The 16982-nt window shown below is 45.9% G+C and overlaps 1 protein-coding gene and 1 long non-coding RNA gene across 10 annotated transcripts in view; one reads left to right on the forward strand and one right to left on the reverse strand.

Annotated features, from left to right (window-relative positions):
* The window catches only part of NSUN7 (NOP2/Sun RNA methyltransferase family member 7), a 73157-nt gene that overhangs the window by 45550 nt on the left and 10625 nt on the right, over positions 1-16982 (reverse strand). For 7 of the 9 annotated variants that reach the window (XM_048848508.2, XM_048848509.2, XM_048848501.2 and 4 more), the window contains one exon: positions 8431-8786. The exons of 1 other annotated variant lie outside the window; for it this stretch is intronic. In XM_048848508.2, the coding sequence (XP_048704465.1) occupies positions 8431-8728 (298 nt within the window). In that variant the 5' untranslated portion in view covers positions 8729-8786. Of the gene's footprint in view, positions 1-8430; positions 8787-9045; positions 9178-16982 lie in introns of those variants that run through there. One more of the 9 variants, XM_048848506.2, reaches the window with a different exon arrangement.
* LOC125635994 (uncharacterized) lies at positions 6591-13782 on the forward strand. The gene is made up of 4 exons (XR_007356447.2): positions 6591-6690; positions 6981-7146; positions 12111-12298; positions 13224-13782. It is a non-coding gene; the product is annotated as an uncharacterized LOC125635994 (long non-coding RNA).

A 16982-nucleotide genomic window follows, 5' to 3' on the forward strand; every position in this document is an offset into this window, starting at 1 on the left:
GTGTCTTGATCCCTCAAGTATTTCATTATAGCTATTTCTACTTCATAGACTTCCCAATAGTGGCTCCCTAAGGCAAAGATGTCTGTCTGCCATATACACTATGAGCTATAAGAGTGGGGATGGCTTAAGTTCTCTCCCCCTTCTGGAGACATAGGGTGAAATCCTGGCCCCACTGAAGTCAATGGCAAAACTGACATCATTGGCATCAATGGGGCCAGAATTTCACTCAATTTCACTTCTGAGGAACCCTGGGAATGAGAATGGTAGACGACATTCCCAGCTCGAGCATGCACAATCCCCTAATGCTGCTTCAGACCTTTTTCTTTCAGTGCACTTATAAACCTATTTTCCACAGGAGAAAATCTTTGTATTACTGCCCTGTACCTGCATATTACTTTTAAAAAAATCATACACCTGCCACGGAGAGAATACTTTTCTCGGTACCTTTGACTCAACTAAATCCACAATGGTAATTAGTAATGGAATGGTATGCATGGCTATTAAAGACTTCTTTTCCCATAAAGGAGAGGCAGCATGAAACAGTGCCGGTACTTGTTCAAATGTTTTGCTACTGCACGGTTGTTTGACATCACTAAGTGGCTTCAGTCAGCTTTACCCACTGTTGGACTTGCTCTCAACAGGAAAGCAAATGAAAGGACAAGAAAGCCCTGCCTCCTGCTGCTATCTTTGAACCTCACTTCACACTGGGAAAATTGCTGCTCTTGCTAATTTACAATGAAGTAGACTGTTCAGTTCTGGCACCCTTACACTAAGTAATACCTTATTAAAGGATTCTGTTCATACTGAACCATGAGTCATTTATTCACTCTTAAATAACAGGTGCACAGTTGGAAGCCTAAAAAGACTTCCTAATTTCTGCTGAGACACCTTCGTTTTTCTTCTATTGAGGTATATTTTTGGGGTGGTGGCAAAGAGAGAAGAGGAAGAGAAGACATTCTCCAGGACATAGTAGTATTCTTAGCTAGTGAGAAGACTATCCAGTCTAGTCTGGAAGCTTAAAATGATTCAGCTAAATTGCACTCTCAATATATAAGGGTATGCAGTGACAGATGTCTCAGGAGACAAGTACTCACGATAATACAACATTTACCTTAAACATATCAAATAAAAAAATTATCCACCCAAATGCAACCTGTGTCTTGTAACCCATCATAACCAAAGAGTGAGGAAAATTACTGTTGGGGGATTAAATAATTAATGCGCCACACATATTTTCAATTTTTTGTGCAGAAAAAAAGTTTTTGCTGAAACATTGCTGCAGTTCCGCCTTTTGCCCACCAGAGGGCACCGTGGCAAAAGAACACAGCAGCAGCTCCCAGTCAACTAAAGAAGAGAAAGAGCCTGCCTTCTTTGCAGTGCCTGCCAGGTGAGGTCAGGGGCTCATAAGAGCTAGTGGGGGAGGACAGACTGGTGCAGGGGCTGAATGGGATTGGAGGCGCAGGGCCACGGGGGGAGGCTGAGTGGGAGCACAGACACACATGGGGACACGAGGAGGGGGTGCAAGGCCACAGGGTGATGGGGGGAGTGGGACACATATGGAGAGGGGTGCAAGAACACGTGGGATGCAGGAAAACAAGGGGACAGGGGCAGATGTGCCTGACTGAATTGGAGAGACTAGGGGTCAGCCAGGGTCTGCATGGGGGAAACTCCCTAACAATCCCTCCCTGCCCCCCCAAAAACTTGTTCCATATTTTTCCCACCCATACTCAACAATCCTCCACGTTCACACCCAGGCTCCTTCCCAGCAATTTACTTCCCTCTCCCTCAGCTCCTCCATTACCCCTAACTCCCCCAAAGCCTTTGCACTGCTTCTGAGGGGTGTGGGAAATACAGTTCTGTATTGCACTTTAAATGAATTACTACTCAGAGTTCTGTATTAATGTGCCTAGTGAGGAATCTATTTGTCAAAAGAACGTTTCTTGAATCTTATTTGTTGTTTGTATTGTTAGACATACTTGTTCACAGGTATTTTGAAATAAATGACCAAAAATAAATGAAACTGGTGTGATTATATTGTATTATTCTGACAAATAAAATAGGGAGAATTTTAAAATATTGTGCACAGAACTTTTAATTTTTTGGCGCAGAATTTCCCCCAGGAGTAGAAGAATGGTTTAGACCAGTGGTTCTCAAACTTTTGTACTAGTGACCCCTTTCACATAGCAAGCCTCCGAGCACGACCCCCCCTTATAAATTAAAAACACTTTTTAATGTATTTAACATCATTATAAAAGCAGGAGGCAAAGTGGGGTGGAGGCTGGCAGGAAAAACCTCGCGACCGCCTGAGGGGTCCCGATCCCCAGTTTGAGAACCCCTGGTTTACAGCCACTGTTTGTTTTGATGAATACCCTTCCCTTGGTTTCAGTAGCAAAGGGACAAGAGGAGGTGTAATTAATTATTTTCTCATCTCACAGATAATGCTGTGAGTCTGTCACAGATTCCGTGACTTTCCCTGACCTCCATGACTTTTGCAGTGGCTGGTACTGGGTCAGGGGCTGCCTGAGCCAGCCAGGCCTTGGGCCAGCAGCAGCAATTTGGGTGTGCGGGAGGGGGCTCTGGACTAGGGACAGGGGGTTGGGGGCTGCAGGGGATGCTTACCTCGGGGTGGGGGGCTCCTGACTCCCACTGGCATGGCCCTCCTGCAGATCCTAGGTGGCAGAGGGGTCTCTGCGCTGCCAGTGCCAACAGGCCCTGCCCCCGCAGCTCCCATTGGCTGTGGTTCCCAGCGAATGGGAGCTGCAGCAGCTGGCACCTGTGGCGGAAGCAGCAGAGCCCTGCCCTGGGCCCTGCCACCGCCGCCTCCTCCAAACTGCCCCCACCCATACCAGTGGGGGTCCCGGGCCACGCGCCATGGCAGGTACGTCTTGAATTCATCTGTTTTGTGATTTAAATATTAAGCACTTCAGTAAGTAATGACAGATTTCAGAGTAACAGCCGTGTTAGTCTGTATTCGCAAAAAGAAAAGGAGTACTTGTGGCACCTTAGAGGCTAACCAATTTATTTGAGCGTAAGCTTTTGTGAGCTACAACTCACTTCATCGGATGCATACTGTGGAAAATACAGAAGATGTTCTTTTACATACAAACCATGAAAAAATGGGTGTTTACCACTACAAAAGGTTTTCTCTCCCCTCAGCCCACTCTCCTGCTGGTAATAGCTTATCTAAAGTGATCACTCTCCTTACAATGTGTATGATAATCAAGGTGGGCCATTTAAAGCACAAATCCAGGGTTTAACAAGAACGTCTGAGGAATGGGGGGGGGAAAGGGGAAATAGATTCTAGGTGGACTCCTCCTGAAGGTTGAGACAGCAGACTGGACTTCTACATAGAGTGCTTCCGCCGACGTGCACGGGCTGAAATTGTGGAAAAGCAGCATCACTTGCCCCACAACCTCAGCCATGCAGAACACAATGCCATCCACAGCCTCAGAAACAACTCTGACATCATAATCAAAAAGGCTGACAAAGGAGGTGCTGTTGTCATCATGAATAGGTCGGAATATGAACAAGAGGCTGCTCGGCAGCTCTCCAACACCACTTTCTACAAGCCATTACCCTCTGATCCCACTGAGAGTTACCAAAAGAAACTACAGCATTTGCTCAAGAAACTCCCTGAAAAAGCACAAGATCAAATCCGCACAGACACACCCCTGGAACCTCAACCTGGGATATTCTATCTACTACCCAAGATCCATAAACCTGGAAATCCTGGGCGCCCCATCATCTCAGGCATTGGCACCCTGACAGCAGGATTGTCTGGCTATGTAGACTCCCTCCTCAGGTCCTACGCTACCAGCACTCCCAGCTACCTTCGAGACACCACTGACTTCCTGAGGAAACTACAATCCATCGGGGATCTTCCTGATAACACCATCCTGGCCACTATGGATGTTGAAGCCCTCTACACCAACATTCCACACAAAGATGGACTACAAGCCGTCAAGAACACTATCCCCGATAATGTCACGGCTAACTTGACTTAACTTGGTGGCTGAACTTTGTGACTTTGTCCTTACCCATAACTATTTTACATTTGGGTACAATGTATACCTTCAAATCAGCGGCACTGCTATGGGTACCCGCATGGCCCCACAGTATACCAACATTTTTATGGCTGACTTAGAACAACGCTTCCTCAGCTCTCGTCCCCTAACGCCCCTACTCTACTTGAGCTATATTGATGACATCTTCATCATCTGGACCCATGGAAAAGAAGCCCTTGAGGAATTCCACCATGATTTCAACAATTTCCATCCCACCATCAACCTCAGCCTGGACCAGTCCACACAAGAGATCCACTTCCTGGACATTACAGTGCTAATAAACAATGGTCACATAAACACCACCCTATACTGAAAACCTACTGACCGCTATTCCTACCTACATGCCTCCAGCTTTCACCCTGACCACACCACACGATCCATTGTCTACAGCCAAGCTCTGCGATACAACCGCATTTCCTCCAACCCCTCAGACAAACACTTACAAGATCTCTATCAAGCATTCTTACAACTACAATACCCACCTGCGGAAGTGAAGAAACAGATTGATAGAGCCAGAAGAGTTCCCAGAAGTCACCTACTACAGGACAGGCCTAACAAAGAAAATAACAGAACGCCACTAGCCGTCATCTTTAGCCCCCAACTAAAACCCCTCCAACGCATTACTAAGGATCTACAACCTATCCTGAAGGATGACCCAACACTCTCACAAATCTTAGGAGACAGGCCAGTCCTTGCCTACAGACAGTTCCCCAACCTGAAGCGAATACTCACCAGCAACCACATACCACACAACAGAACCACTAACCCAGGAACCTACTATCCTTGCAAAAAAGCCCATTGCCAACTGTGCCCACATATCTATTCAGGGGACACCATCACAGGGCCTAATAACATCAGCCACACTATCAGAGGCTCGTTCACCTGCGCATCTACCAATGTGATATATGCCATCATGTGCCAGCAATGCCCCTCTGCCATGTACATTGGACAAACTGGACAGTCTCTACGTAAAAGAATAAATGGACACAAATCAGATGTCAAGAATTATAACATTCATAAACCCAGTCAGAGAACACTTCAATCTCTCTGGTCACGCGATTACAGACATGAAAGTTGCGATATTACAACAGAAAAACTTCAAAACCAGACTCCAGCGAGAGACTGTTGAATTGGAATTCATTTGCAAATTGGATACAATTAACTTAAGCTTGAATAGAGACTGGGAGTGGCTCAATCATTATGCAAGGTAACCTATTTCCCCTTGTTTTTTCCTCCCTCCCCCCCAGTTTGTATGTATAAGAACATCTTCTGTATTTTCCACAGTATGCATCCGATAAAGTGAGCTGTAGCTCACGAAAGCTTATGCTCAAATAAATTGGTTAGTCTCTAAGGTGCCACAAGTACTCCTTTTCTTTTTTCAGTAAGTAAGTCATCAATCCTTTTGCTTTTGTTTGGCTTCTTCTTCATGGCCAAAGGCATCTGGTGTCAGATTTGCTATTTGTTATTATTTGCTGCTTCAGTGAAAGATTGGTGGCAAAGTCTCTTCCTTCCATGACTTAATCTGTTTGCTAGTCTCCTTCACTGAAATCACTGCAGTTCAGACCTCTGACTCACAGTTTAGGATCAGTAGACATCTACTCATTACAGAAAACAGCACACTATCTTTGTTTTGCATGCTAGTTTGGGCAGAAGTATTGTGCCCAACGCAGGCACAACAACCGCTGAAAGCACTGCTATAGCACATGCACAAATGACTTCAGCTCCATCCTTTTAAAGGGCATTGCTTGTCTGGACCAGCCAAGCTCTGCTAACCAGATTGGAAGAGAAGAGGTATTGGCTCCGCCTCTTCTGGATGGATGGCAGGCCGGCCAAATCCAAGGGGATAAACTTCCCTTACCCCTCTTTTCTACCATGCTCATTCCATTAACACCCATGCAATTCAACTCACAATTTAACCCCTGGTTATACATAAGGCAGTGAAGAATAATTCAGTTTTCTGAATTTTCCAACAAGCAATTTCCATTGTTAGTAATTGTTTGTTCCTATCTTGAGTGTGCTTAAGTTAATTTCACATGTAGTGCACAAGATTTTTGAGAAGAAGGTTGCCAGAAGACAGCCTTAAGATGTTCTCTACTATAGTTTGTGTTAATTGCGTTTTCTGGCACTCTGTTCCCCTCACCACTAAGAATTATTTTTGTTCCTACATTAGAAGCAACACTGCATCACCAAGAATAGAGAGTAACAGTTTCTTAGCCTTCTTTTAGATTGAGAGCTGGATGAAAGATGCCTATGCTACATATTTCAGATTAAAAGGTCACAGTAGCAGCAGGGAGAAGGAATGCACTTCTGTTTCTTCTCCTCACATTTCTATTGTTGAGCTACTGTATCCTCTGAATTTTACCCAGTGAAAGTTTCTTATTAGCATTTGGTCAGGAACAATTACCCTTTTCTATTTGATCCACAGAAACCTGATCTCACCACATATTTTAGGTAGTTCCCATGGATACTAAATGGTTTCTCATTTTTTATACTGACTCACTTTTGTGATGCAGTCATACTGAACCAAATCCTGCAAAGTGCTGAGCCCGTCACCATCTACAGTTAAAATCCCACAGAAGATGCCAGTGCCCAGGATCTCTCCCCCATGGGTCTCACTATTTTTGGAGTAAGTACAGACACAAAACATAACTCTTTGAAACACCTATGTTTGGCCATTGCAAGGACAGTGGACTAGCATGACAAGGTGGGTAAGTAGTATCTTTTACTGGACCAACTTCTGTTGGTGAGAGAAACAAGCTATCATGTCATTTGTTCAGCCTCTAAAGAGAAATGCCATGTTTGCCAGTTCAGCCATTGTTAATTTTTTTCCTCTTTTCTACTCTGTTTTCTTTTGGAAAGGTTTCTCTTTTTCTTGTAGTCTAGTTATCTGGGACTTCTGCATTTTTGTTTTTTCAGTCACAAAAAAGGAGTGAAATTACATGTGAAAGTACAACTAAAGGACGCAGCAAAAGTGTCAGCTATAAACTGAGAAGATACTGCTACAAGCCTACAAACACTGAACAAAACTAGTTGACACTATTTACAAGTGGCCAAACAATACGAATACTTGAACTCCACTTTGGTGAGGATGCAGCTTTAATTTATTCTTATGTTTAATAGACTGTCCATTTTATTTTATTTCCCCTCTTACTTACAGGGTGGTTTTGGAGGATTCCTCTAACAAAACATTCACAGGTCTATTTTTCAGCCTCTATTTTTTAATTCAGATTAATTTGATGTAGTGTATCTCAAACTGATAGTTTCTTTAAGCTATTGTCTGTTTGGGGTGGGGGAGGGGAAGAAGAGAGACTTGTTACCTTGCACATCTATGAGCATAAAGTAGCAAAGTTAGAGAGATGCTGAGCAAGGAGCAGTAGCAATTGCTCAGTCAGGTGCCCCTCCCTGAGTCTTGCTGGTGGTCTACAGGTAATCTGGCACTAGTCTAGAGCGGGTCTTCATAGCGCTAGTCAATCAACCGGATATGACCCTGGCATAAGGAATGTATCCTACCACTGTTTGATAAGGTTTGGCATATAGTAGCCAGCTATATTCTTACAGGGCTAGGTATGACAGAAGGCAGTGTGGAGACAAAGACAATCTGTGGTCCTGGCCTCCACTCAGTCCCCCCATTCATCCCAGCTCCCCATATTTTGAAGGTCAAATCTCATACAACTCCCCATGAGCCAAATCCCGACCCTTCCTACCACATGGAAGAACCCATAAATCAACTTCTCAGTTCAAAATCAGTGTCCCTGTTCCCATGCAGAAATAACACAGGGGAGGGGAAGAATCAGGTTCTTAATTTGGATGATTGATTCAGTTAATAATGGTCAATTTAGCATGTTTGGTTTGTAGGGGGAGTAAAATGTATTTATTTATTTATTTGTTACTGAAATGGACAGAATTCACACTTTCCTTTACAGGAAACAGCACCAAAAACTTAAATAATGAAAACTAAGTACTTTGTTTTGCATTATCTTGCTTTCTAACAAGAATTTGTACAGTATTCACAAACAGACTTTAACAGACAAAAAGGGTTTCTGCCAAAGCATTTGGATATGGCTGATCAAATATACACATTGGCTGTCTCATATAAAGACTACAGCCCCACCTTGCTTCCCAATACATTGTCTACAACCAGCCATCAATTTCAACAGTCCTGGGTTTCTAGTTAATTTAAAACTAATCTCCAAGTAAAGTAATCCCAGATTCATAGGTTAGCAGCCTAACTATGGAACCATCCTTCCTGCCCATCAATAAAAGTGATTATACCGATATACATGACCTAAATACATCATATAGTTTTTGTATATTTTCTGCACTGCATCATTTCTGCTAGTGATATGGGGAAAGAGTTTCGACTTACATTTCAGAGCACTAAACGCCAGTTCATAGGATGAGCGCTGGGAACATTCATCTTTAAAATCTGGTAGGGATGGCACTAGTTCATTACCATACCTTACCAATATTTTATCCTGAGGCTTTTCATTACGAATGCCTTGAAAAATTTTAGCTGCATTTATGTATACAGAGTCTTGATAGCCATTGTTCTCAATCAGACTTGCTGTACTCTTTTCAGTAGGCTCTCTCTCATTTGATATTGCCATTTCCTGGAAATTTGAAAGGTCACTTGACAACAAGAAGTTACTTTTGGAACTTGGCATTCTTTCCCTGTTGCTTTGTCAGCACAATAAGATTTGAGAAATCAGAATCCCACTGTCTCTGCAAAAAAAAGAAAAATCTGTATTAAAATTAAGTTAAAAATCAGTTTTCAGTTTCATTAAACTGTTTCTCTTCATTTTTATGGTTTTTAATAGAAATACTTAAAATTTCTGATCTAGGCTACAAACCTGTAAAAATGAATACATGTGCTTAACTTTGACACATATTCAACTTTATCCAATGTGAAAGTCAAAATGTTATTTATTATTTTAAAAAATACAAGTTACTTTTATAAATAAATAAATGCAGACAAAATTACCTTATAATAACCATGGTTCTTTGAAATAGGTTGTCCACATGGATTCCAAGATCTGCCCTCATTCCTTGCTTCTACAGAGTCCTAATCCTGTGAAATTCTGTATTGGTGAAGGAATTGAGAGATGGCTGGGCCTGCTCCAACCTTCACATCCTGGGATAGGGGTGTGCAAGGACACTCAGGAAGCAGGAGTGGTCCCTATGGGCACTGGGCTTGTGCAGCTGTGGCTCACACACACCCAAGATCTATTTTAGCTGACAGTTTCCATAGGGACCAAACCTGCATGATAAGGATATGTCTACACAGCAATCAATGGGAAGCCACACATCCCCTTTGCAAATAGGAGCAGCTCATAGCATGCTTGCAGATCAGTGTTTAGCAGACAATCAGAGAGCCTGCAGGGTTTTCAGCTGAGACTGATCAGAAGAAGCTTTTTGCAAAGAGAGCTACTTTCTGGTCACAAGAGCACAGCCAAATTTTAGTGCACGCTGCTTGGGTGCCCCTGCACATACAGCCCTGGGGAAGGGGCAGAAAGTGGAGCAGGGATTAAGTAACTGCCCTGCAGGTAGGGGGAGCAACAGAGCTCCCAGATCAGCATGGCTGGAGGAAGATGACCCCCAATACCCCAGCTTCTCCTCCTCCCTGCAGGGGCACTCCTCTGGTCCCCGCTCTGCTCACTGGCTCCCTCTAACCTCCCTATGGCTGCGTGTGCAGGAGCGCCCAGGTAGCCCACTGTCTGAGCGGTGAGTGGGAGCTAGCCCCAAAACCTCCCTGGAGCCTCCTACGGCATTGGCTCCAGCTCCTCTTCACTGCAGCGCTGAGCTTGCCCAGAGCAGAGAGCAAAGCAACAGCTAGAAAGCGACCCCCAACATCCTGGCAGCTGGGAGCCATTCCTCTCCCAGCTGTGCTGAGCCCTACAGGGCAACCGCTTCTTCTTGCTCTGCTTTCTGCCCACCCTTCCTTGGGCTGCATGTGCAGAGACAGCCAGGCAGCGTGCACTGTGGGGCAGTGAGTGGGAGCCAGCCTTAAAGCTTCCCTATAGCCTCCCAGGTATCCCTTATTCCTGTACATGCACCAGGAAAGTCAGCTAAGCTCACAAGAAGCCCTATTCAATCACTTTAATAGAGAGAGAGGGGCGGCTTTTCAGTTAATTTCTCTAGTCCAACAGCTATTCTTAGTCCTATTATCTAACTTCCTATAACACCTTTGAGGACTATCTTATATTTATATTTGTCTGAATTAAGTATTTTCAAGTTTACTGGGGGGGAATGAATTTGTTTCACCAATATAAAAGTCTCCTTGTACCATGAACACTGAGGCATATATTCCTAGACAAAAGCCACCTCTGTAGTTCCCCAAGATGGTGTCCAGCAGTATTATCGTTTGATATTTTTCTTAGGAAACTGGGTGGGCAGTAGAATTTTCCCGCAGTGCAACTCATTCATAAGGCTAGAGTGTTGACACGAGGCAGGAGAGGGAGAGGAAAAGAACACAAGGCACTCTGGGATAGGGTTACTTTGACTCAGCTCTGTGCATTGCACCGTGGGTAACAGAGCCCTAGGCTCAAGCACAAGTCAGAAAATCCTTAACCTAGGGTTAAAAGGCACTGTAGACAATCAAGCCCACAGTTCCCTGATATGGGTCTGCTGACTTGGGAACCACTAACCCAAGACTTATATTGCTGTATAGACATATTGGAGCGTCCTTGCACACCCCTGTAAGACCGAAGAAGTAAGGAAGCAGGGCAGGTCATGGAATCCATGTGGACAACATATTTCAAAGAACCGCAGTTTCTGTAAGTAACTATTGTTTGAATGATCATCATCATGGATTCCACTCCTTGTGACTAAGGCCATGTCTACACTGTACTGCATCTGGTGAAGACACTATATGCCAACAGGAGAGAGAGCTCTCCCGTCAGCATAAAAAAATCCCACCTCCATGAACAGCAGAAGCTAAGTCAGCGGGAGAACACAAGCACTTATGTTGATGTAACTTATGTCACTCGGGGGGGTGGGGAGGTTATTCACACCCCCAAGACATGTAAATTATGCCAACAGAGGCTGCAGTGTAGACACAGCCTAACAAGCAGCTTGGATGTGGGGGTCTAAGAGTCCTATTTAAATAATGATTTTGGGACACCTCTACCAAACCAGGCAGCCAATCTGGAAGCCTCTATTAAAGAGGTGTGGCTAGAGCTCCATGTGGATGCCCTACAGATTTCAGAAACAGGGGTCAGTCTTCAAACAGGCAGAGAGGCTGCCTAGCTTTAGTGGAATGTGTTCTAATGTGGCTAGGTAGATCGGACCTGTCTAAGCCCTGGTCTACACTACGAGTTTAGGTCGAATTTAGCAGCATTAGATAGATTTAATCCTGCACCCGTCCATACGACGAAGCCATTTACTTCAATTTTAAGAGCCCTTTAAGTCGATTTCTGTACTCCTCCCCCGACAAGGGGATTAGCTCTGAAATCGACCTCGCCGGGTAGAACTTGGGGTAGTGTGGTCACAATTTGAGGGCATTGGCCTCCGGGAGCTATCCCAGAGTTCTCCATTGCGATCGCTCTGGACAGTGCTCTCAACTCAGATGCACTGGCCAAGTAGACAGGAAAAGGCCCACGAACTTTTGAATCTCATTTCCTGTTTGGCCAGAGTGGCAAGCTGCAGGTGAGTGCAGATCTCATCAGCAGAGGTGACCATGATGCAATCCCAGAATTGCAAAAGAGCTCCAGCATGGACCCAATGGGAGGTACGAGATCTGATCACTGTATGGGGAGACGAATTCGTGCTATCAGAACTTTGTTCCAAAAGACGAAATGCCCAAACATTTGAAAAAAATCTCCAAGGGCATGAAGGACAGAGGCTATAACAGGGATCTGCAGCAGTGCCGCGTGAAACTTAAGGAGCTCAGGCAAGCCTACCAAAAAACACCAGAGAGGCAAACGGCCGCTCAGGGTCAGAGACCCAGACATGTCGCTTCTATGATGAGCTGCATGCCATTCTAGGGGGTACAGCCACCACTACCCCACCCCTGTGCTTTGACTCCATCAATGAATTATCACGCAACAGGGTTGTGCATATTGGGGATGAGGAAGATGATGACGAGGAGGAGGTTGAAGATAGCGCACAGCAAGCAAGCAGAGAAACCGTTTTCCCCGAGAGCCAGGAACTGTTTCTCACCCTGGACCTGGAGCCAGTACCCTCCAAACCCACCCAAGGCGGGCTCCCAGACCCACCAGGCGGAGAAGGGACCTCTGGTGAGTGTACCTTTGTAAATATAAGACACGATTTAAAAGAAAGCATATTTAATGATTAATTTGCGGCCAGTACAGGTACTGGAAAAGTCTGTTAACGTGCCTGGGGATGGAGCGGAAATCCTCCAGGGACATCTCCATGAAGCTCTCCTGGAGGTACTCTAAAAGCCTTTGCAGAAGGTTTCTGGGGAGAGCAGCCTTATTCTGTTCTCCATGGTAGGACACTTTACCACGCCATGCTAATAGCAAGTAATCTGGTATCATTGCATGACAAAGCCTGGCAGCGTATGGTCCCAGTGTTTGCTGGCATTCAAGCAACATCCGTTCTTTATCTCTCTGTGTTATCCTCAGGAGAGTGATACCCTATTTCAACCAGGTGACCGTGAATGATAATTTTATTCAGGGGACATTCAGAGGTGCTGTTCCTGCTGGGCTGTTTGCCTGTGGCTGAAAAGAAATCTTCCCCGCTGTTAGCCACACGGTGGGGGGAGGAGTGAAGTGATCATCCCAGAGAATTGGGTGGGTGGGGGTGGTATAGTTGGGTTTGTGCTGCACGTTAACCCGAAAACTGCAGCCCCTCCTTTTAAATTGCCAACCAATTTTAAATGGCCAACCCAACGACTGTTTGGTATGGGAAATGCTGGTGCTGCTGTTTGAAACCATTCCCACATGTTATGAAGGTTAAAGAAGCCAAAAGACTGTGGCTTACCATGGCTGCCTGCAACCCAAATTCTACTGCTCACCGGCCCTGCCTGTGTGATCTCTCACACTAAACCGGTAGCCCCTCAAGACGCAAAATGCGACCTTGTACCGAATACACATGTGCTATGTAATGTTAACAGCAAGGTTCACCCTGAAAGAGTCTACCCATTGTTCTCTAAAATGTGTCTTTTTAAACGACTACTCTCCCTTTTTTTCCCTCCCGCAGCTGCAAATGTTTCAACGCTCACACTATCATCTCCTTCCCAGAAGGTAGTGAAGATTAGAAGGTGAAAAAAAAGCACTCGCGATGAAATGTTCTCTGAGCTCATGCAGTCCTCCCACACTGAAAGAGCCCAGCAGAATGCGTGGAGGCAGACAATGTTAGAGGCCAGGAATGCACAATATGAATGCGAGAACAGGTGGCGTGTTGAAGATAATAAGTGGCGGGCTGAAGATGGTAGGTGGCATCAGCTTGCTGACAGAAGGCAAGAGTCAATGCTGAAGCTACTGGAGGATCAAACAGATATGCTCCAGCATATGGTTGAGGCGCAGGAAAGGCAGCATGAACACAGACCACCACTACAGCCCCTGTGTAACCAACCGCCTTCCTCCCCAAGTTCCATAGCCTCCTCACTCAGACGCCCAAGAACACGGTGTGGGGGCCTCCAAGCACCCAGCCACTCCACCCCAGAGGACTGCCTAAGCAACAGAAGGCTGGCATTCAATAAGTTTTAAAGTGCAGCATGGCCTTGTCCTTCCCTCCTCCCTCACCCCTCCCGGGCTACCTTGGCAGTTATCCCCCTATTTGTGTGATGAATTAATAAAAAATGCATGAATTTGAAGCAACAATGACTTTATTGCCTCTGCAAGCGGTGATCGAAGGGGGGAGAGGAGGGTGGTTATCTTATAGAAAAGTAGAGTGAACCAAGGGGCGGGGGGTTTCATCAAGGAGAAACAAACAGAACTTTCACACCGTAGCCTGGCCAGTCATTAAACTGATTTTCAAAGCTTCTCTGATGCGCAGCACTTCCTGCTGTGCTCTTCAACCGCTCTGGCGTCTGGCTCCGAGTAATCAGCGGCCAGGCGATTTGCCTCAACCTCCCACCCCGCCACAAACATCTCTCCCTTACTCTCACAGATAGCGTGGAACGCACAGCAAGCAGTAATAACAATGGGAATATTGGTTTCGCTGAGGTCTAAGCGAGTCAGTAAACTGCACCAGCACGCTTTTAAACGTCCAAATACATATTCTACCACCATTCTGCACTTGCTCAGCCTATAGTTGAGCAGCTCCTGACTACTGTCCAGGGTGCCTGTGTATGGCTTCATGAGCCAGGGCATTAAGGGGTAGGCTGGATCCCCAAGGATAAACTATAGGCATTTCAACATACCCAACAGTTATTTTCTGGTCTGGGAAGAAAGTCCCTTGCTGCAGCTGTTGAAACAGACCAGAGTTCCTGAAGATGCAAGTGTCATGTACCTTTCCCGGCCATCCCACGCTGATGTTGGTGAAACGTCTCTTGTGATCCACCAGTGCGTGCAGCACCATTGAAAAGTACCCCTTGCGGTTTATGTACTGGCTGCCTTGGTGCTCCGGTGCCACGATAGGGATATGGGTTCTGTCTATCGCCCCACCACAGTCAGGGAATCACACTAAAAGCCATCCACTATGAGCTGCACATTTCCCAGAGTCACTACCCTTAGTAGCAGCAGGTCAGCGATTGCGTTGGCTACGTGGATCACAGCAGCCCCCACAGTAGATTTGCCCACTCCAAATTGATTCCCGACTGACAGATAGCTGTCTAGCTTTGCAAGCTTCCACAGGGCTATCGCCACTCGCTCGTGAACTGTGAGGGCTGCTCTCATCTTGGTATTCTGGCACTTCAGGGCAGGGGAAAGCAAGTCACAAAGTTCCATGAAAGTGCCCTTGCGCATGCGAAAGTTTCACAGCCATTGGGAATTGTCCCAGACTTGCAACACTATGCAGTTGCACCAGTCTGTGCTTGTTTCCCGGGCCCAGAATCGGCATTCCATAGCATGAACCTGCCCCGTTACCACCATGATGTCCACATTGCAGGGGCCCATACTTTGAGAGAAGTCTGTGTCCATGTCTTCATCACTCTCCTCACCGTGCTGCTGTCGCCTACTCGCCTGCTTTTGCTGGTTCTGGCCAGCCAAGAGCATCCAGGAGACGACGAGGACGGCTACCAGTCATAATGCACCATCTGCTAGCACAAGGCAATGAGCTGCTGCTGTGTAGCAATGCAGTCCCGCGCCTGCCAGCACCCAGGAGTCATACGGTGATGGTGAGCTGAGCGGGCTCCATGCTTGCCGTGGTATGGCGTCTGCACGGGTAACCCAGGAAAAAAGGCGCGAAAAGGTCTGCCGTTGCTTTCACAGAGGAAGGGAGGGAGGGAGGAGGGGGCCTGATGACATGTACCCAGAACCACCTGCGACAATGTTTTTTGCCCCATCAGTCATTGGGATCTCAACCCAGATAACTACCCATAGTGCAACGCTCGTCAAGTCGACGCTAGCCTTGGTACTGTAGATGCACTCCGCCGACTTAATGGTCTTAAGTGGGGACATACACAATTGACTGTATAAAATCAATTTCTAAAAATTCGACTTCTATAAAGTCGACCTAATTTCGTAGCATAGACATAGCCTAATTCATAACACATTCTTACACATCTGGAGACTCATTTTGATAACCCCTGAGGATATTGCCTGACGTGTCACCCTCTCTGCTTAGATGTTTCTAATTTTTTTTTCTTCCTGTAAATGGAAAGATCATGCTCTTACTCAAGTGTGTGAAGCTTAGTTTTGCCAGAGATTGAGTGGGACTTAGGAAGGAAAACTGAGGGTGATCCATTGATTTAAGTGAAAATCTGAAGAAAAAAACATCATAGCCAGCAACTTGGTGTGAGGCCTATCAGTCACCATCTCTTTATGGAACAGCATGTAAGGTCAACCAGGCATAAGGGCTTGAATTTCCCCTACCCTGTGAGCAGATGTTATAGCTACTAAAAAAGGCAGTCTTCATAGACAAGTGGTAAAAAGAGCTCAGAAGGGGGTCTTATTAAGCCAGCTAACACCATGTTGAGATATGAGGAAGAAAGGGAATTCCCTGAATAAGAGAAAACAGAAATGAGACCTTTGAGGAATTTAGCAACTATACAGTAGAAAAATAAGGTATGACCGGACCCTCAATTGGAGAGTTATGCACAGATATTGCTGGTAAGTGTATTCTTAGGGAGCTGAAGGACAGTCCTGAATGTTTTAGAGTTAGCAAATAGTCCAAAACAGCAGAAACGGGTTTTTCCAAGGGAGACAGGTGACATTATACCCCAATAGAAAGTCTCTTCTATTTTGCTCTATAAGTTTCCAGAAAAATTTGTATTAGATTATGTATCAGTATGTTCTTGATCTCAGCTGAACAGCTTCTTCCAGTGGCAGTTAACACATCTGACAGCATGGATGCTGGCTGAATGATGCTTGATCCAGGTGTAAGATCTGACCTTCATTTTGTTAAGTCACATCTGGTAAAAACATGTTGGAAACAAAGCTGATAGCTTCACTAGATCTGAGTACCAGAACTGCCTGGACCCGGTTGGGACTACCATGACCATGAAGGCTGAATCTTGACTGAGAGCCCTTGGTCATGGGTGGCGGGTATCATAGGCTGTGCCTCCCCAAACAGCCTGGTGTGGCCCTACCCACACTCCATTCCCAGGTCCTCTCCTGCAGTTCCTGGTGCTCTGCTCTGGCCGGTTGGGGCTGGAGCTGGCTGGCCTGCTGCAGGGATTCGGGGGGCTGGCACTGGGGCCACACTGCCTTCCCGGCACTTGGACTGTGTCACACGGCTCACCAGGGCTGGGGGCCACAGTGGGGATGCACTGGGCTCCTGGTGGGGGGGGGGCAGCTAAAGAAAGGGGGAGGAACCTTGGGCAGAAGGGGAGGGGCCAGGGGCTAGCCTCACCCA

Source organism: Caretta caretta, chromosome 4 (assembly GCF_965140235.1).
Source record: "Caretta caretta isolate rCarCar2 chromosome 4, rCarCar1.hap1, whole genome shotgun sequence".
In the NCBI taxonomy this organism is placed as follows: Eukaryota; Metazoa; Chordata; order Testudines; family Cheloniidae; genus Caretta; species Caretta caretta.